We start from the raw sequence: 21,072 nt of genomic DNA, 5'->3' as shown, positions 1-21,072 counted from the left end.
TCTGGCCCCATCTTCCTCAGCAGGATCAGTAAGGGGAAAGAGGAAAGGGAAAGACACCAACATTACTGGTTATATTTTCATATGCTATGATAGATTATATGATTGCTAAAATATGTATTGCCCCTTGCTCTCAGGCCTGTCCTTCTGAAGGGCCATACTTGTATCAGTTTGGCTGTGACTTGCTTTGGCCATTGAAACGTGAATGGAAGTGATGCCCTTTCCAAGCATTTCTGAGAGCCTCTGTGAGGTTCTGCCATCTCTCTTTTCCTTTTGCCATGAGACCTGCCTGTCCCAGACATAAGCTGCTTCTTTGGTGTGGCTTTTGGAATAAAGATTTGGAACAGAGCACAGCTGACAAGCTGAGGGTATGAACAGTCACCGAAAATATCCTTGGATGCTGTAAGCTATTAAAATTTGGGAGTCATTAATTTCTGTAGCATAACTCAGTCTGAGCAGGCTTACGCATATATACTAAAAATTCATTTAATGTTTACTAAAGCCCTATTGAGCAGGTATAATTTATTCCAGGAATAAACTAAGATTCACAGTTTTAGTAATCTGCTCAGTGGTCTACACTGAATGTTAGTATTCCCCCAATTTATATGTTGAAGTCCTACCCGGCAATGTGATGATAATCAGCCTGCAGTACTTTGTCATGGTAGCCTGAGCTGCAGAAAACACTCAGAAACTTAGAAGTCTAAGAGCAAGGGTTTGGGGGGAGGTCTGCCTACTCTGCTAAGTATCAAGCCTATTTGCTCTTCTGCATTACGAGTCCATATAGGGTAAATGGGAAAACGAGTTGTCATTGGAGCTTGTCACCTGTGGAACACAAAGTTTCTAATGAGCGCAGTCTGCTGGTGAATCACTGCTTTCTAAGAAAAAAAAAAAAAAACCAAAGAGTTAAGAAATTAACTTCCTTTAGGAAGACACTGAAGTAATAAATTTTTTACTACTCTTCAGACACTGGTAATTTTACAGCAATTTATAATGGCAGGCAATCACACACACAAAATTAAATAGACATTTGATGGAACTTAGCATAGAAAATATTTTTAAAACCATAGAAGTGTGAGTTTCATATAAATATGAATATTATATTAGAAAATGGGAAGATTGAATTTGGTGCTTGGGTTACATGCCTGGTCTGTGATATAATTCATGTCTAACATGAAATAGTTAACTTTTGTTTTTACTCCTCACCCAAAGACGTGCTTACCAATTTGAGAGAGCAGGAAGGGAAGGGAGAGAAACATTGATCAGTTGCCTCTTGTATGTGCTCTGACCGAGGACTGACCCTGCAGCCTAGGCATGTGCCCTGACCAGGGATTGAACCCACAACTTTTTGGTTTACAGGACAATGCTCCAACCAACTAAGCCACACTGGCCAGGGGTGAAGTAGACAATTTCTAATTAGGACTTTTTGACCCCAGTCCTTCTGTCACAGCAAACAGCCATGAGACCTGAGAGAACATTCTGTTTTGTCCTGTGCGTGTGCATTCTGTGCTTGTGCGCACAACCGATGCAACCCATGTCCTGCCCAGTAGCCTTTCCCTGCCAGACCTGGGCTCCTGCCCTTCCTTCTTCTTCACATAACCTTAACTTTGCTCAAGTATTGCTCTATACAGCTGTGTGCTTTCAGAGGCGCTGCCTAGTGACCTACTACAGCCCAGCTGTGAACTGCAATTAGTCAAGGCAGTCGCTGTGCTCCTATTTCCTCTGGGAGTAACTGGTTTGCCAGGAAATGAATCTGTGAGCCAACTCTAGCTGTGAGAAAGGAAGAAAGAAATCGAGCTAAGGATTTGAATGGCAGTCCTATTTCAAGTGTCATTCTGCTCTACATCAGAAACATTACAGGTTTGCTTTTCAATCAAACTCATAAGATTTAATGAACTTTATTCTAATTCTTCCTTTATCTTAGAGTCACACAAGACAGAGTTACACTGAATGTAGTTTTGTCACATCATCAGGAGGTGCAGGGGTTACCCAGATACACTGGCTTCTTGGCCCCAATGACCCAGCTGGGTCATGTACAGCTGCTAAGGAAGATCAGGGTGCACAGACTGACGTGATGGATTCTCACCATGTCTGCCTGGGGCCAGCTTGCTGCTGTCTTTATGCAGGTGCGGTTCCACAGATGGAGGATTTCACAGCAGACAGGGTAGAGAGTGAGCTTCCGGCACAAAGCATTCCTCTCTGGCTTCACATGGTAGTTGCCAAGGAAACAGTGCTATGAGAAAGAAGCCAAGGTCAGCTTCCTAGAGAGGTGCGAACCTGTTTGGAGACCCAGGCCTGATGTTACTCCTTTTTCACAGGAAAAAATTTGCTGAGGGCTTCAAGGAAAGGTTTCCAGGCTTGAAAGAAGGGTAACAGAAGAAGACAAACTCTCGTTCCTCCATGTTTTTGTGTCTGAAGTAGATGCTTGGGTTACATCTTACTGGTGGATTTAGTTCCCCAAGCTCTACTGTAAGACAGCTATTTTCACAATTTCTCTGCTTTCTTCAGCTCTCTTCCCCAGTTCTTACTGTCAATTGATTTCTTGCTTCCTCTTTAACTGAGGAAATAGAAGCAATAAGACAACTTCTGCGCCTTCCCACCACCACATACGAAACTATTCCCTTGGTTGCCCATATCCTCCACCTCACCTCTTCTTACTGTGGATCCCCCGTCCACACTCGCCTCTAAGGCCACCCCCCCACCTGTGCTTTATTTAGCTCCTGTGCCCACTCATCTATTCAAGGACATCACGTCAGCAACTGTAAACCCTCCTTCCCTAGCTGGTTATCCACCAGCATGGAAGCTTCAGTGTTTCCTATTTAAAAAATCTCTTGGACCCACATCCTAGTCCAGCTACAGCCCATTTCTCTACTCCCATTACAGCAAAACACCTCAAAGGAGTTGTCTATGTTGCCTCCCCTTATTCTAGTCTTATTTTTCTGAATTTTCTGTTGCTTGTAGGCCAAGTTATCTTAAATATTATAATTTCATAAACTCAACAGTTTATTCCATTGCACACTGGCTGTTACTAGGACTCAAGATTACTAAATTGGGAGCAAGAGAATTTCAAAATGAGAAATCCATCATTGAAAAAGCAGCAGGCTTGAATACCTTTCAAATATGACCAGATTGAAGAAATGCTCATGTCTAAATGTGAACAGAGAAGTTACTTCTTTGAATTTAATATCTGCATTTTTTTCATAACTGATGTACTTGTTCTAATCTGGACTGATATTAAAGAATGTAATTCAAGACAAATTAAAATATTATCTTTGCAATCCAAGTGTATGCTTTGTCATTTCTTTGAACACTAAATGCATTTTAATTTTTTGCTTTTGTTTTAGGTGTGGTTGTTAATAACTGTGAGTTTGTTGTCCTTTCACTGTTCATGTTTCTTTAACTTCTTTTTCTTAGATAAGTCCCTTTAACATTTCATATAATAAGGGCTTGGTGATGATGAACTCCTTGAATTTGATCTTATCTGAGAAGCACTTTATCTGTCCTTCCATTCTAAATGAAAGTTTTGCTGGATAGAGCAATCTTGGTTGTAGGTCTTTGGATTTCATGACTTGGAATATCTCTTTCCAGCCCCTTCTTGCCTGTAAGGTCTCTTTTGAGAAATCTGCTGACAGTCTGATGGGGACTCCTTTGTAGGTGACTGTCCCCTTAGCTCTTGCTGCTTCTAGGATTCTCTCCTTCATTTTAATTTTGGCTAATGTAATTATGATGTGCCTTGGTGTGTTTCTTCTTGGGTCCAACTTCTTTGGGACTCTCTGGGCTTTCTGGATTTCCTAGAAGTCTATTTCCTTTGCCAGATTGGGGAAATTCTCCTTTATTATTTGTTCAAATAAGTTTTCCACTGGTGGCTGTGCCTTCCCCCCTTCTGGTACCCCTATAATTCGGATGTTGGACCGTTTAAAGATGTCCTGGAGGTTCCTAAGACTCTCCTCATTTCTTTGAATTCTTGCCTCTTCACTCTTTTCTGTTTGGCCATTATTTGCTTTCTTCTGGTCCACTTCATTGATTTGAGTCCCAGTTTCCTTTTCATTGCTATTGGTTTCCTGTGCAATTCCATTCATTTCAATTAGTTTCGCCTTCATATATTTGTCTAATTTGTGGCTATAATCAACCAGTTCTGTGAGGATCCTGATCACCAAGTGTTTTAAACTGTGCGTCTGAGATGTTTTGCTATTTCTTCATCACTTAGATCTATAGGCTCTGGGGCTTTGAGATCTTCTTGAGCCATTTTTGGTCTGTTCGTGCCCTTTAAGTGTGAGGAGCGGCGCCTTGGACTCCCAGGTCGCTGGGTTGTGATGCTGTATGTGGGGGCGTGGTCAGAGCGGGGAAATGGCAGCCCCCTCTGCTGTTTTGTGCCGCTGGGTGAGCATCAGCGCCTTAGGTGGTTCACCAGGGCCGGGCCACTCAGAGTCCCTGGGTTATGACGCTGTATGTGGAGGTGGGGTCAGAGCAGGGAAATGGCGGCGCCCTCCACTGCCGCTGTCGCGGGGACCCACCGGGCCCTGGTCCAACCGCCCACTCCCTCGCCTGTCCGCCCGCGCACAAATGCGAGACCACAGTCAACACGCAGCACCGCTCCCCCGCTGTCTCCTCCGCGGTCGCTCGCCTGGTCGCTCGCTCGGTCGCTCACTAGGTCCAACCCTGCGCCTGGATTCCGCGCCTGAGTCCGTCTGACCGAGTCCTCCTGTGCAACCCCGCTTCACCAGCCACTGGTTTCGCCCCTTACAGGTCAGGCTGAAGAATTTGTTGTTAACGGACTTCCGAAAAGTTCAATTTTCCGTGTTCTGGCTGTGTTTTCTGTTGCTAATATTTAGTTGTCTCTAAAGTTGGTTGTGTGAGAAGGCACGGCACATCCACCTATGCCTCCATCTTGGCGGAAGTCCTCCATTTTAATTTTTTTATCGACAAGTATTAATAGGATTAGAAAATTTAAGTTAACTAGATATTAATAATGTATTAATGAGGTACTTTAAAATGAGGTTCAAAATTACATTCTCTTCATTGCATGTCTTGTTTATTACATATATTATGTATCTAATAGCTGTTTTAATTAATAAGCAATCTCAACTGTATACTGTTATACTTTCTCATAGTAAAACCTGAAATTTTATGATGTTTACTATGCATGAACATAGTGAACTGTGGGCTTTATGCGCCCTCACTTGGGATCAAGAACAAGCTGTTTCATGAGGGTTTTAGGAGCATGAGATGTCACAGAGACGTGACAAACTTAAAGAGCCACACAATGGCAAGCCTTGTTACAATAGATAACCCACTAGCTTCAGAGAATAAATTTATTTAGATACATCTAGAATTAAAAGCCAGAGCTGGAAAAAGACTAGCAAACCAGGTATTAAAGACTCATGTGTTTACATTCTCATAGGTGAAAAAATATAATTATGAAGTGGTCTCATGTTTTTGTAGTGAGCAAGATGAAAAATAATGTATAATTGTAGAAAGATTGATGTACAAAGCTTTCTGAAATGAAAAGTAGTTACAATCACTTAGCGTGAATATGGAAAAAACCTGCGTAGACGAAATGTTATTTTGCAGGAAGGGAAACCACATCTTAAGGTAGCTACGTGTCACACCTTCATGTTTTCCCTTGACTCAATTTTCATTTTGAAAGGTTATAGAAAATCCTAAGGTTTCTAAGTTGTAGACATACAAAATTGCAAGAATAACTTCTCTTTAGAGTTTCTGGCAGAGAAGCATCACTAATCCACAAAAGGTGCAATTTCATAAAATGGGGCAATTTGATAAAATAATTTGCATTAAAAATGTTTTAAATGATACATGTAACTGTAAATGAACATTTTCTTCAAATACTTATCTACTATTTGGTCAGCAGGGCAGATTTCTCAAAAATTGTTTAATTAGACTCACTGGTAAAGAACCACTCTGCATCAATAGAATGTTTCATTCAAGCCATTCTGAAAAGAGTTTTCATTTTCCAAAATTGCAGTAGCAAAATCAGTGCAAAGATCATTGCTTTCTCAGTTTTCCACTTAGTTCCAAGGCTCAAGTTTGCTCTGGGGTAAGATTATTTCTTTGTTCATTTGATATTACTTAGGATTCCTTCCCCACCACCAAACTGAGTTTGCCCGAAGGCTCTGTTCTTGGCCACCTTCTCTCTCCATTCACTCCCGATAAGAACTTATCCTGCTGGATGGACTTAAGTGCCACCTTTTCCAGCCCCAATGAGCTCCAAATTTCATTTTTCCTGAAAAGATCTTTATTTTTAGAGAGAGGGGAAGGGAGGGAGTAAAGAAACATTTGATGCTAGGAGCATCGATCAGTTGCCTCTTGTACCTGCCCTGACCAGGTACTGAAGCCACAACCCAGAGAAGCGCCCTAACCGGGAATCAAACCCTTGACCTTTCGTTTGACAGGATGATGCCCAACTGAGCCACACTGGTCAGGGCTCCAAACTTCTATATACATCTGCCTACTGCACATACCTATGTGTGTAAATGTATCTACTGGGTCTCAGATTTAGCAAGCCTAAAACCACAACTCCAGATCAGCACCCCAAACCTGCTCCTGTCTCCTTCAACTCAGCAAAATGGGAACCCCCTTCCCCAGGAGTTACTCTTGACCTCAAATTCCTTCACTTCCCAGACACATGCAATTCATCAAGGCCTCTCAGTTCCGCCTGTAAAGTACACCCAAACCCTACCAATTCAGACATCTTTACCCCTTCCAGGTAATGTGACTATATCTGCTTTTGCTTAGGTGATGGCAATAGACTCCTTCCCTTAGACTATTCTCAACACAGCGAAGAGAATAATCTGGCAGAAACTGGATCTAATCACTCCTCTGTTCTCATCAAGCTCAGGATAAAATGCAAGCACTTTTCCAGAAGCTACACAGCACCTGACACTATCTTCTGCACTTATTTACTTTTCCACAGTGTCACATGGAGAAGGGCCTTGTCTTATTCACCACTGTCTCCCCAGTGTGTATCCACAGCGGTGCCCAGCATATTACACACTCGATATCCATGGGATGAACTAATTTTACTGCTACAGTACAGATGAGCCTCATGGGTCCTTACCTGGCTGCAACAAAATTCCTGGACTTCAAGGGTTTTTTTAATGAGCATAATTTCAGACTAGTAACCTTTAAAATGTGAGCTGCTACAGTAATTACCTTTTATAGTAATTCTGGGTGATGACTCCAGAGGTGCTAGAGGTATAAACTACTCCTGAGTAAAATTTCAAATCATAAAGTATGTTTTATGCTTTATGATGACTGCTCCTGTTGCAGCTCTTTATACGTGGAAAAACAGCCCTTAATGAAAAGGCTGACAAATGGGTGGAGGAAGGAGCATGTGCAAAAAAGGGAGGGCTGAAAAACCAGGACACACACCACAACAGCAAGTATTTGGGGAGATAAAGCTAGAGAGCAGAAGAGCACAAAGGGCCTTAATGTACCTGTCTAAGGACTTCAAACAGCAGGCAATGGCATCCCTTCACCTATTTGTACTTTAGAAAACTTCTTGTGGTGAACATGATGGCTGGTGGGAGGGTGTGGTAGAGGCAACGACCTGACTGGAGGCAGAGACTGGTTTAGTATGCTCCAGAGCAATCCAGGCAAAAATCTATGGCCATTCGGGTTGCAGGCTGGACTGTGCAGCTTTGAGGCCTCCTTGTGTTTCTCTGCTCCAGTCCAGCCCAAGTGACTGAGCGTTGACAAAATATCACTGACTTTGCAAGTGTTTCTTTCTAAAGCTCTTTGGTACTCCATTATCCGTGGAAGTCTCATTCTTAACTCCTGACTCGTTTTCCTTTATCTTTATCATCTTAGCCTGAGATGAAGTCATTAGCTAGTTGTTTACTATGTGGTGTCAACATCAGCAAGATGTCACAGTGTCTCAGCTGCTCCAGTAACAGCCATGTGGTTCTCTGATGAGAAGGGCCTCAGGATGGCGGTGATGGTGGTGAGAGGGGACAGGGGCACAATGCTGAGTTCACAAGTGCTTGGTAACACAGAGCCATTTCCTCTATTCTCGATGTGTCTTTCAAATTCTTGTGTCCCTCTGTGGACTACTCAAACGATTCCTAAAGCCAGGAGGCAGATGATCTATATTGTCTTCCAATTCTTGCTGCCTTGCCTTTAGGTAAACCCACTTGTTTAAAGGAAAATCCCTGTGAAGCACTCCGATGCTCCATTCAGAAACATCTAAACCCTTCTCCGTCCCCTTCTACTTCCGCTCCAGTGAGCCCCCTCCAACCGTAGGGAATCCTAATCATTAGTTCTGAATCAGACTGCTTTTAACATTCAGAAACAGTAATGTACTTTTAGTAAGAGAGAAACACCACTTCCACTTGCCTTATCTTTTATTAAGAATAAAATATTTCTCTCAAAATGGAAAAAAGGACATCATGACCAAGAATTAAGTGAACATAATATCTATTTTTATTATGAAAACATTAAATTTTGACACATTGCTTCATTTTACTTTTTAAAAATCTATTATCTGCCTTAAACTTATTCAGCAAAAATGCCAATAAATTATATAAATCATGGTTTCGGTCTTTTTAACTAGGAACATAATATGCTTTACAATAATCAAACAACAATCCTAAATCTGAGTTGTATAAGTGGTTAACTTGTAATCTGTTTTAACATTTAGCTTAAAACCCAAACCAACCACATACTAATACACTGTTGGAAAAGATTCTCAGAAGCTGCCTTCCACACCCCGTCTGTGTCCTGCTGCTTCGCCGGGTTCGGAGTGCACTCCTGCCAGGAGTAGCCCCACACGGAGGGCTGGTGAGACACGCGGCCCCCCCTTGACCCCTACCCGTGCTATCTTGCCTCTGAGTAACTTCATTTCTTTAAAAGGAAATCATTAGCTAAGAACTCCAATACTGAGTTTAGAAACAGTGATTCCAATACACATTCAATCAAATGTGTTAGTACTTAAAGTCACAAATTCTGGAAAGTGAAAATAATATACAAAGACAGAACTTATGTAAACAACCAACGAACTAAGGCAAACAGCACTGCCACCACATGCCATAAAATGGTATATTTTTGGTGTCTGAAGCTCTTTTAAAATTCTACTTTGGGACAGCTTTAGATGAATTTTAATAAAAGATGTGTGTTTTGCATAAAGTTTGGAGTTTGAAGGGTTTTCAACATGGTGGCATTGTTTAAAAAATACATCAATAGGCTTATCAGTAAATGTTTTTCCACTTGGTCTAAGTTTTATTGTCTGTGGAGGCAAACCAAAGCACTGTCTTAAGACTCCATGTTCAAAGTTACCATATGATCTCTATCGTTCCTAGAGATTTTAAAGCTAGTTATCACGCTGGTTGTTACCAACTTCATCTTCATCATCTTCATCATCTTGGTCTATGGATTCAAGTTCATCCTCTTCTTCATCCTAATGGGAAAATACACATTTAACATTATGAAGCTTGTTCACTTCACATTCAATACATAGTAACATATCTATCAATAAATTCTTTATTCCAGCAATTATACTAGGTTACATGCCATCTGATTTCCTCGATTAAATGCTTAAGGCTCCCTGTCATTTTTAATATGAGATGAGATATTCAGGTTGACTTGCTGACAGATGGCCATAACTCTTACCTGAACCAAACATGTCAAAATAGAATGGCACGTCTGGGTGGTGAGAGTCTTGTTCTCACAGGAACGATCAAATCAATTCACTTTCTAAGCTCAAAGCCCAAAAGAGAACAGTTAACAAATGCTAGAAACCATGTAGGTGATACTGAATTCATGCACCTAACACATCTATGCCTATACTATAGATATACAGGTACAACATTTCAAGGTACTGTATAATTTTTTTAAATGTGTTATAAAGAAACAATATAAAACATTTTGGAAACAATTCAATCTTACTGGATGACCAAGTTCCTTGAGTTTATGCTTCAATGACAGTATTTTCTGATCCTGATCAGCCAACAGCACCAGGAGGTCATCTTGCTCTTTTTTAGAATCTGTGATGTTCACCTCGAGCTGGTTTTTCTCATTTTGTAAAATGACAATGGTACTGTTGGATGAGTCCAGCTGCTCTTTAATAGCAGTTCTCTCCTCAGACAGAGCTTTGATTTCATTCTAGGAAAAGAAAGGTGAAAATCACTAATTTAAAACTAGTATTCACTCTTCTAAGGTTTTTAACAAACCAGCTCTTTCTCTGACAAATCACTGTGTTTGTCCAATCTGAAGAGTGTAGGAGTCAGGGGGCTTAACACACACACACACACACACACACACACACACACACACACACACACTCTCATGTAGGAACATGAGAATGCATGTTAGGCCACACATCAAAGGTGGTTATTGTGGAAAAACAAGAGTTTAACATCCAAAAAAATAGTTTTAATTAGTTATTCCTCAAAAAGTCCTAAGAGATAATACTATTTCAGATAACCAGAGAAATAAGAACACAAAACAGAGCCTGATTAGCATAAAAATTAAAATAAGTTAAAAAAATTTCATCCAACTTCATGCATACAATTAAATGTGAGAAAAAATAGCTTTTAAATAAAATCAATGGCTTATCTGACCACAATTCGGCACACACAATTACATATTATCTTCCTTTTTCCATTTTTTCCTTCATGTCTTTTTTTAATTAGTATTATCTCATTCCCTTCCTCGTGGCGTTTATTAACGATTCCTCTGCCACTCAATAAGCTGGCAGGATTTAACATGCCTATGTTCCCTAGTCCTGTGGAAAGTTCATGTGGCTTGTGTGTTGGCCAAACTTGTATTCCTATTCTTATTATGATTAAAGATTGGTAAGAAAACTTTTCGATGATTTTTACTTTCAAAGCACATGCTGATATTCTTATTTTACATATTTAACACAATTATTTGAAAAGGTATGAAAAATATCTTCATTTGTGTTATCTTGAGTAACAGAATAGAGAGGCTGTGAGATAACATTACACCTCATTAGAGATTTCTTCATAAATCTAAGGATTTGAGAAATGGAGTTCATTTCATGTAATATGCAGTAAATAAAGCTTCACCAAAACCAACCTTTAATTCTTTAGTTTCCTGTAATAATGCCGACAGCCTTCCTTCTACATCAGTAGCTTTTGCAGCTACTATAGTTTCGCTCTCTCCTGGTACAGGAACTGACTGTGACTGAAAGCAGAAATTGGGGGGTGGGGGGAACAGTTTCTTGAAAGTTATGATCATTATGAAATCGCAAAGGTGATTGAATTTTCTTGCTATTTTGACATTTTGTTTCCAATGGCAGAAAATATAGTTCCCTTACATATTTACATGAATAAAGTGCTCTCCCTAGAAAGGTGAGTTATCCCTTACAGCAAAGTAGAGGCTGAGGCAAGAGTGGTAGGCAGCAGCCCTCATCAGAGGATGAGAAAGGCTGGGTTGAGCTGCCTCAAGGTCAGACCAGAAAAGAATCAATGAGACGGCTCTAACGCTGCTATAACATAGCTTTTAATAAGCAGAGTATATTTTTCAAAGCCTTTTCCTCATAAAATTACTATAAGTTTAGTTGACATGATCATTTCAGAGACAGGTGGGGACATGAAGCTGAATGCCGTTACTTGGTGACACGCAAGTATTTTCTTAAAAGTGCTATAGGGAGTATTCTTAAAGCAGTTTTTCAGTCTTTCCCCACCTTTTTCCTAGAAAATACTGCAAGGTGCTGGTCTAACAAATATCTAAAAATGTATAAAGGACTTCAGAATTGCTACAGGCTAGAAGAGTTCTGAGGTGCGTGTTAGCCAAAGCCTAAACTGCTTTGAAGAGACTGTTGGCAGAAATACGATCATTACAGGCAATTCTGGCCAGGGCTCAGAAAGAAGTAAGGAGAGCTATAAAGAAAGTTTCTGTGGTCTTAAAGAAAACAATGATCATGATGAACAGAATGTCGGTAGAAATATGGAGGATGAATATGTGTTGCTGTTTTTTGTTGTTGTTGTTGTTAAGGTCTCAGACAGAAATGAGGAAGGGGAGGAAAGGCGATTCTTGTTCTAAGGTGGCAAAGAACTTGGCTGAATTGTGTTCTAGTGTTTTGTGGAAAGTAAAACTTGTAAGTGATGAACATGGATATTTAGCCGAACAGATTTCAAAACAAAGTGTTAAAGGTGTGGCCTAGTTTCTCCTCGCTGCTTATAATGTGAGAGAAGAATAAATTGAAGAAGAAATTGTTAAACAAAAAGGAATCAAAACTTGAAGGTTTAGAAAAGTCATAGCCTATCTCTACTGCAATAAATAACAAGGCGTGTTCTGGTGGAACAGCATGGGTGTGGCCAGACAACCACTGGTGAAAAGGCTACTTGTGGGACCCAGGGACCTGGGCAACCATCTCAGCAGAAGCTGGAGGAAAGGGGTATTTATCCAGGGAGGACCTGGGGGACGTTCTTGTGTGACAGCTTGGACCCCTGTGAATTGCACGTGTTGCCAACAAGGTTCTTGACAATTTTATGCCGGCAGTAAACCTGCTAACTTAGACCAAAGGGTACAGAGACAGGATGAAATCCAAAATCCAGCAAAATGAACCAGTAAGTAACTGATTAAATTGACCAGGGAGTCTGTCTGTAATACAGCTACCGCCATGGACAAGAAGGCGATGTGACTCAGGCTAGTGAATAACCTAAAGGAAATGTACTTTTGATAATTCTGCTTCTTTTCCACAGTGGCTGAGAAACTGCACCTCAACCTTGTGTTTACTACTTTTCAGGAGAAAAAAAATTAACTAACTTACAAATACTTCTATTTTCTGTAACAGCTCCTGTTTTTCTGTCTGTAGTTTGGTGATCTCCACAGATTTTGAGTTTAACTGAGACTTTAATGTTGCCAGTTCCTAAAAGAGAAAAAATAGTTGCATTGTAACATAAATGGCATTAATTTTGTCAAGGAAATGTCTATTTACAGGATGTACAAATAATTTTACCTCCTGTTTTTTCTTTTCAGTTCTAAAACACAACATTTTTCTGGACAGAGGTTTAAATATCCAAAACACTTAACCAAGCAATTATCATGGCCGACAGTGTATGAATATTAGGCATAAAATTTTATATTTCATGTTTGCATCTTATAAACATATTTATATTTTCTGTAATTGTTAGTTCACTGATAATCTACAAATAATCTGGGTGAGATGCTGAGATCTATTAAAAAGAACACCATTAAAAAATTTAAAAAACACAATGAAACTCAAATACCATTACTGTATAATGAAAACAGCTTTTGGATTTTCCAGTGGCTGTTGTCACTACTGGTTTTTGCTCACGCCTGACAAAGTAGTTCTAGATCATTAGAACTGAAAGGTAGTTACTCTATTACAATTAAAATAAGACAAAACAGAATGTGGATCAAGCTGGGAAATTACCTGTTTCAATTCTGCAATTTGTTCAGAATCTCTAGCTGAAGCTGTTGCTTCATTTGTGTCCAGGGATGTTTGGGAAGATTTCTATAAGCAGCATAGAAATAAACTATGAAATAAATCCAGTCTAAAGATACAGAAAAAACAAAACATACTATATACAAACAGGGGTGGGCAAAAGTAGGTTTACAGTTGTAAATACTGGAAAAAGAGTTTATTCTTGTACTGTCATTTATTATTTATTGTATTACAACTTTGTAAACCTATTTTGCTTACCCCTGAATGAGCTGTCTTACAGATGTTTACCAAAAAATCATATCAACATTTTAATTTTGATAAAATTTCAAGATATTATATATTGTCTACAATGTTTCCATGGTTAATAAATTTATACTTATAACAAGTAATTTATTAAATCTAAACACTTATCTGATGTCATATGGAGAAACGGTATACAAACAAGTATTTTTGAGTGATTTCCATGTATTTAAAGAGTTTTATACAGAGTATCTCATTTAATACTCGCAACAGTGAAAAATATATTATCAGCACCATTTTATAGATATGAACATAAGTTTAAAGAGATTAACTGCTTAAATTCAATTAGCTAGGAAGCAGTGAAACTTCGGACACAGCTCATATTCTAAAATCTTAATATGATATGGTGACTTATGGGATCCAGACAATAAATAAGCAGGATAATGAGGATTACTCTAGTGCTATTATTTAAAATTTTTAAACAGCCCTGGCTGGTGTGGCTCAGTGGATTGAGTGCCGGACTGAGAAGCAGAAGGTCACTGGTTTGATTCTCTGTTAGGACATATGCCTAGATTGCAGGCCAGGTTCCCCAGTGTGGGGGGCACAAGAGGCAACCGCACACTGATGTTTCTCTCCCTATCTTTCTCCCTCCCTGCGCCTCTAAAAATAAATAAATAAAATCTTTAAAAATTTTAAACACTTACCAAATTTTCAATCAGAGAGTCTTTTTCGGCCAGTTGGCTTCGTAAAAGTTCCTGATTACTTTTTAATTCTTCGATCTCTTCTCGAAGCCTGCCAATCTCTTCTGGCGGGATGCCGTTCACCTGGGCCCCGCCATTGGAAGAGCCGTGATGCGGACTGTCTTTCCCTGTCAAACAGGCAGACACGTGAAGAGCCAGCATGAAACCTAAGTTTTGTCATTTTTTGAATTAGAAGACTCAGATATAAATATAAATATATAATTTGCTTAATTTACTTTGGCAGCACTTTTGTAATCGCATTTCAGCTTTGCAAAACAGTGTATTGATAAAAATAGTAAATTGATGATATTTTCAGGGTTTCCAAGAGGAAAAACAGCATAGTCTTATTAAGACTAGACTGGTTTGGTGATGGATGATTAAAAATCACAGTAGTTTCAATTCTGATTCTGTCAATATAAGACAAAATAAAAAATCTCCCCAAAGGAATAGGTTTCTTTATTAACTAAAATTACCAATAAATTATTGTCATAAAGGAAGAGATTTTTTTCTGAAAATTTTAGTCACTTTGATATAAATACACTACATTTCTACATAGCTTGCATTCCAATCATAAGCACTATAGGATGATACTACTTACAAATTTGAGCTTTTCATGTGCCAGGAACTGAACTAGAATTTTACTGACATTATTTCATTTAATTCCCAGATGACACAGATGTTATCATAAGCTCAGCTTTGCAGACGAGGAAACTGAAAAGTTAGACCAGTCGTTCTTAACTGGCTATACATTAGAAGCTCCTGGGGAGGAGACTGAAGTAATGAATTACTGAGACCTAGACCCTCTGACAAATTAAATCACAAACACAGTGGGATCTCAGTGGTACTATTTATTTATTTTTTAATTAAATATTTTTTATTTTTCAATTACAGCTGACATACAATATTATAATAGTTTCTGGTATACAACATAGTGGTTAGATATTTACATAATGTACAAAGTGACCACCCAGATAAACCTAGTACCCATATGACAAGTTCTGGTGCTATTAAAAAAAAAACTCAGGGGATTCTAATGTGTAGGAAGGTTGAAAATCAATGGGCCAGATAAAATCAAATAAGTAGCAAGGAGGGTGAATTTCAAAATGTGTGAACTTGATTCATACATTTGTCACAGTGATTAACTTAAGACTAGAGAAAGACTAGTGTACGAGAATAATCTGTTTGACTTTGTCTAGCTCTTGGGAACACTGCAAGAGTGGTGGCCAGCCGCACTCACCTAGCTGTACTTTAAGAAGATTGTACTGATCCTTGTGCTGCTGAATCTGAGATGCCTGCTGTGTGACTGCTGTCTGGAGCTGTTCGTTTTGACATTTTAATGTAGAAATCTGCTGCTTTAATTCCTCAAGTTGCAGATCCTGTGGAACAAAACATAATTCAAGTGTTATAAATTCACACCAGTAAGAATTAAGATGATGAACAAATTAAAAATGAGAGATTTTGAGTCAGAATGTTAAAGTATTCAACACTTCCAAAATCATTCATTAATTAGACAGTAATACATCAATATATGTACCAATTAACATGCAAGAGAACCAAGATTTTAAGTAAAATCCCACTAATAAGCACTATGGTACATCCTGCAACCTGACTGTAATCAGGGAGAGTGGGAGGATCAAGCTGAAAAACTCCACTTTATGGTCCATCAAAACTTTAAAGAAATTTATACCAAACTATGTAAAAAGGGGAAAACATGTATGTATCATATGTATCTATATTACTTCTCACATTAAAAGACACTCACGTAACAGAACAGTTAGAAGAATGAAAAGAGAGCTTCCAACTATCACCACCCTGATATAACTAGTTGAAATTTGATCTATTATATTTTTTATGTTTGAATTTTTTCCAAAACAAGTTTTTAAACTTGTCATATCAGTCCATGTATCATTTTGTAACCTTTAATTTCCTTACTATTCAATAATTTCTCCATATTACTAAGTTTTCATTATAATTTTTAATGCTCACTTATTATCTCATCAGTAGATACAATATGATTTATATTCAAAGCAACAGTGAGGTGCTTTCCATTTTTCTAAATGATAAATATTATTATAATAATTGTTAGTCCATATAATTGTTCTGAATTTTGGAGAATTTCCTTAAGATGGATCCTCATATGTCAAAGTGTATACATTTTATAGCTCTCTGTGCTTGTTGCCTAATTGTTAAATGCAGCATTTTAAGTGGTGAGAATATTTAAAAAGAATTATTTCTAAAGAAGGGTCATTATAGTAATTGTGTCAAATCACTTTTTCTTCTTCTGAATCACCGTATCTGTGAGACCCACATGTAGGATATAATATCACGTTCCATGTATTTATTTTCCAGTGGTCTAAAGACATTACATTTCACCATCTGGAAATGGCTCCATATTTGTACTAAGATAAGGATGAAAAATCCCAATAACCACGGGTATGGTTAACAGTTCAAATTTGGGTCATTCAAAGCTGATTCTAATGTACTCATTTGCTTATAAACTGAAAAAGCTCAGACTGAATGATAAACATAACACTATTTTTATTCTTTCTCACAATTTCAGCCTTAACAATACAGACTACGGGGAAGAACAGAACACAGCGCCTTTCTCACGCAGAGGGCTCCTCCCGAGCCCTCACCCGCCACAGCTGCGCAGGCTGTGCCCAGCCAGCCGCAGGGGAAGGCCGGACGTCCTGCGTGAACTGCTTTTAGTGCACTGTGTTTATGATGCTGGGATTTTAACACCATCGGTGATCTCTTTTCGGTAAGCACTTTCTAAGTTTCCAATCAAGGTAACATAATAAGAAATTAAATGAGAAAAAAAACCAAAGAAACATTTTTAAGGAATGTAGTGGAAGACTTAAGGTGCAGAGCACAAAGCAAATGTGGAGGTTCTCTGGTATCCTGAGAAGAAAATGTCAATTGATTTTGAAGATGTATTTTCAACTTCATTCATAATCATCCACTCTACTAATCAGCTCCCTTTCCGGTTCTATCTAACTCAGTATCAGTTATTCAGTTATGTAAGAGAGCAATCTGAGGATCGTATTTGACCCTTTCTGCTCCCTCACATCCAACCATTACCAAGTCCTGCCAGTTTTATCTTCTTCACTTTCCACATTTCTCAGGTTGCTTCTGTTCCATGAAGCATGAGCTTTACAGTCCCAGTGACACATGTATTTGAATTCTGTTCCACCAGCCAGTGAGTGACCCTGGACAAGGTTAAATTCTGTCTCAGATTCCTCATTTATTCTAAACTGAAGATATTAAGTACTTTGTACAGACGATGTGAAAATTAACTGAGACAGTGTTTCAAATGTGCTCAGTGATCACCTAGAGCAGAGTAGACAAAATCTGGCAGCCGGTCTCACTATCGTCATCACCAGTGCTCCCACTCCCTCCCCCGGCGCACCACAGCCGCCTCCTTGGCGGGCTCCCTCCCTCTCGCCTGGCCTCTCGGACTGCTCCTTTGTAGGGCTGCCAAATGTTCTCTGTGTGCTGAGTACCCTTGCTCCCTTTCCTTTCTCTTCTTTCATCTAGTTTACTCTCCTAGTCATCATTTCAGGACTCAACTTCTGTTTTCTTGAAGCCACCTCAGTGCTGCCATACAGCTTTGATTATCTCTATCACTAGACTTAATATATTGTAATCCATGTGTCATAATAATCTATGTAGAGGCTTATCTCCCATAAGACTGTGGTACAGAAACATGTCTGATTTATGTCTTTATCCATAACATCTTGCATAATGCTTAAAACATAATACTGATTTTAGAAGAGAGGAAGTGGGGCGGGTGGAGAGAGGGAGAGAGACAGGGAGAGAGAAACACTAATTGGCTGCCTCCTGTATGAACCCTGACCAGGGATAGAACCTGCAGCCTTTTAGTGCGTGGGATGACGCTCCAACCAGCTGAGCCACCCGGCCAGGGCAGATGCTTTTGAATTATTTAGGAAAATAATGAGTTTAACTCTCTGAATCCTGTTGCATTTGAAAAGCCAGGAAAAATTCTTCCCTAAAGTAGAAAAGTATCGGTGTATCAGAGAGGGTAGACAATTTATTGGTACGTACTTGTTCTCGAATCATATTTTTATAGTGAGTCACAATACTGTCATGCTGTTCTAATGTTTTCTTCACCTCTTCTTCTTTTTTATCTTCTTCACTGGACTTATAAATAGCCTTAGTTATCACACCTATAAAAGAAAGTTTATTCAAAATTTATTTTGAACATTTAAAATACTAAGGGCAAGCAGTAAAAATATATGTCCTGACTTCATGAGAGATGAGAAATACTTTCTCCAATTTTATTAATGGCCAAAAGCCCTTCAATAGGCTACACACCAACAGCTAGGAAAAAAACCCTGCTTTTAGGCTTATCATAAAATCTGCATGTGTCCAGAATATACGTATACAATATAATCGCAGGTACTTTCTAATGAATACCAATATAAATGTTCTTATCTTACCTTCGAGTTCTTTTACCAGCTTTGTAAACTCATGGTCAAATATCATGCACTCTGGACTGGGAAAGTTGGGCTGGGGTTTCTGAGATGCTCTGGAATACAACTCATGTTTGCTAATAAATCCTAGCTTCTCTATGAAATTCTCTTTGCCAATCCTCTTCTCTATTAGTTGTTTTAGTTTCTCTCTACAGAGATAAGCACATTGAGATGCTTAAGAAAAAGTCAAACAAAACCTAAAAACTTGGTCTACATTATACTTTGGCAGAAAAAGAAACGATTTTCTCCTGATGGCATTAGCAGGTCATTTCCCCCTTACTTACTTCATGTAGCTCTCAAGTGAGTTATCATTGAAATAAATAGAAATGCCCAACAGAAGGGCACATAAGCCTTGGACCAGCTGCTCTTCCTCTCCAAGGTTTTCTGCAATTTGTCCTGTAAGCTGAAATCTTTGTTAAGGAGACTAATGGTTCGTAATTTTTACAACATTTTATTTTATAATTTTAATTTGACATGTATTTCAGGTAGAAGTTTCCATAAGAAATTCTATATACAGTCCTAGCAAGCAAAACACAAAAATGGTATGTATACACACACGCACACACGCACAGCTTTAGCAAGCACCATTACCACCTTAACAGTTCCAAACATAAAGAATATTCAAATATTTGGGACACAGAGCTACCTCTAATTGAGAGGAAGAAATAAAAATAATAATAGCAAATACTTACATATATCTTACTACAATGTAAAGGATACAAATGGAACATTAGCTGAATTGTGAAGAAAATGTGTTACAGCAATGGGACAGTTACTCAGCCAGGTACAAAGCAACATTAGTAATCCAACTCTTGTCTGAATTTTGCTTCCCTGAAACAGATAAGTTGGCAAAATCTCATTTTACTTTTTTCAAATCTAAAGTTGCCCTAAGGTCCCTCCTTCTTTGCATAAAAAGATATTTAACATCTTATAAAAGATGTGTCAGAAACTCAGACTTTAAAAAATGAACGAGAGTGCATTCTTATGTCCCCTCTGTGCTGTACTTCCCAAAATGAACAGTAAGAAGAAATCGGAATTGATTTATGTTCATAAGCATGCATCGGGTTATCTAAAATACCTGGAAAAGCCTAGTCTACTAAGGAAGAACTGTATGATATAGATGCTTTAAAAAAATCTATCAATCCTAAATCATTTTACAAAAAAATTAATTTACCAGGCAAATTTATGATGTTTCAGTTATGTTAAAAACAAGTTTCTACTAAAAGAACAAATTCTACCTCCTTCAAAAATCACTGAGAAAATGACAAAGAAATAATCTCCTGAATCACTTAGTCAAATTCCACTAGAGAATATATTCTCTAACAGAAAAATAAATAAACCATATTACACACTTACTGACAACATGCTAGATAATAAGAAATCACAAATATAATGGACAAAAGATCTATTTAAGGTAGTTAGCTAAATGCCCCAAATCACTAACTATACTGCTGTCAAGTATAATTAAACAATACTGAACACTAGCATGTCCATCGAAACTGCAGTCCTCCTAAATTTTTATACAACACATTTATATCTCCTTTGTAGAATATTCTGTTAGCTGGTAACAGTTACAGCGCATATTGTATTATATGTAACCTTATTAAGAAAAGAAATAATGTAAATGAGCACAATAATGGATTACGTTGGGAGTAATTTAAGGAAGAAAATACCTCAAACACAATTATTCAAAGATCTAGACAAGAATGAATTTAAAATAACCATTACTGTGTTTTGAAAATTTTCTAGCACCCAGACTGTTCTAATTTAATGAATCTTGATGTCAATACCTTGGCCTTTCTATAATTTATTTTCAAGTATAGTTAACATTTAAACAAATTCAAATTACACCTCTTCAAATGATTTGCCAAGTAAGCATTAATTAGCATGGATTTAGTTTTTACATGATGCATTATTTTTCTTGCCTCTATGTCATTACTGTGTCCACAATATATCTTCATGTCACCCAAGTACATTGAATAGTTAAAACACATATACCCTTATTCTCAATTGACTGTGTGCTCTATAGAACTTACAAGTAATTACTCAAGTCATAAATGCAAATGCTTCATTGATTTCCCCAGTTTTACATAAAAAGTTTATTATTACTTGAAAGTAATATATAGTAGTGCCAAATGTACCTACACTGTACATACAACAAGGCATCCTGTCAAATCACTGGTTGATGTCTGAGTAAATACAGGTGAAATTAGTT

General features: G+C 38.3%; 1 protein-coding gene across 4 annotated transcripts in view; it reads right to left on the bottom strand.

The window, feature by feature from the left end:
• Positions 1 to 8,410: 8,410 nt before the first annotated feature.
• USO1 (USO1 vesicle transport factor) overlaps positions 8,411 to 21,072 on the bottom strand; it is a 70,928-nt gene continuing 58,266 nt past the window's right edge. For all 4 annotated transcript variants that reach the window (XM_053655696.1, XM_037150189.2, XM_053655697.1 and 1 more), the window contains 11 exons: positions 19,578 to 19,688; positions 19,142 to 19,260; positions 18,825 to 19,006; positions 18,430 to 18,551; positions 15,602 to 15,740; positions 14,329 to 14,492; positions 13,373 to 13,453; positions 12,746 to 12,844; positions 11,047 to 11,154; positions 9,895 to 10,110; positions 8,411 to 9,406 (listed from right to left, as the gene is read on the bottom strand). In XM_053655696.1, coding sequence (XP_053511671.1) covers positions 9,320 to 9,406; positions 9,895 to 10,110; positions 11,047 to 11,154; positions 12,746 to 12,844; positions 13,373 to 13,453; positions 14,329 to 14,492; positions 15,602 to 15,740; positions 18,430 to 18,551; positions 18,825 to 19,006; positions 19,142 to 19,260; positions 19,578 to 19,688 — 1,428 coding nt within the window. In that variant the 3' untranslated portion in view covers positions 8,411 to 9,319. The remainder of the gene's footprint in view (positions 9,407 to 9,894; positions 10,111 to 11,046; positions 11,155 to 12,745; positions 12,845 to 13,372; positions 13,454 to 14,328; positions 14,493 to 15,601; positions 15,741 to 18,429; positions 18,552 to 18,824; positions 19,007 to 19,141; positions 19,261 to 19,577; positions 19,689 to 21,072) is intronic.

The sequence above is a fragment of the Artibeus jamaicensis genome, unplaced genomic scaffold, assembly GCF_021234435.1.
Source record: "Artibeus jamaicensis isolate MK-2021 breed Jamaican fruit bat unplaced genomic scaffold, CSHL_Jam_final scaffold_1031, whole genome shotgun sequence".
NCBI classification, from domain to species: Eukaryota; Metazoa; Chordata; class Mammalia; order Chiroptera; family Phyllostomidae; genus Artibeus; species Artibeus jamaicensis.
Note: the sequence above shows the minus strand (reverse complement) of the source record. Positions and strands in the feature narration are given on the sequence as shown.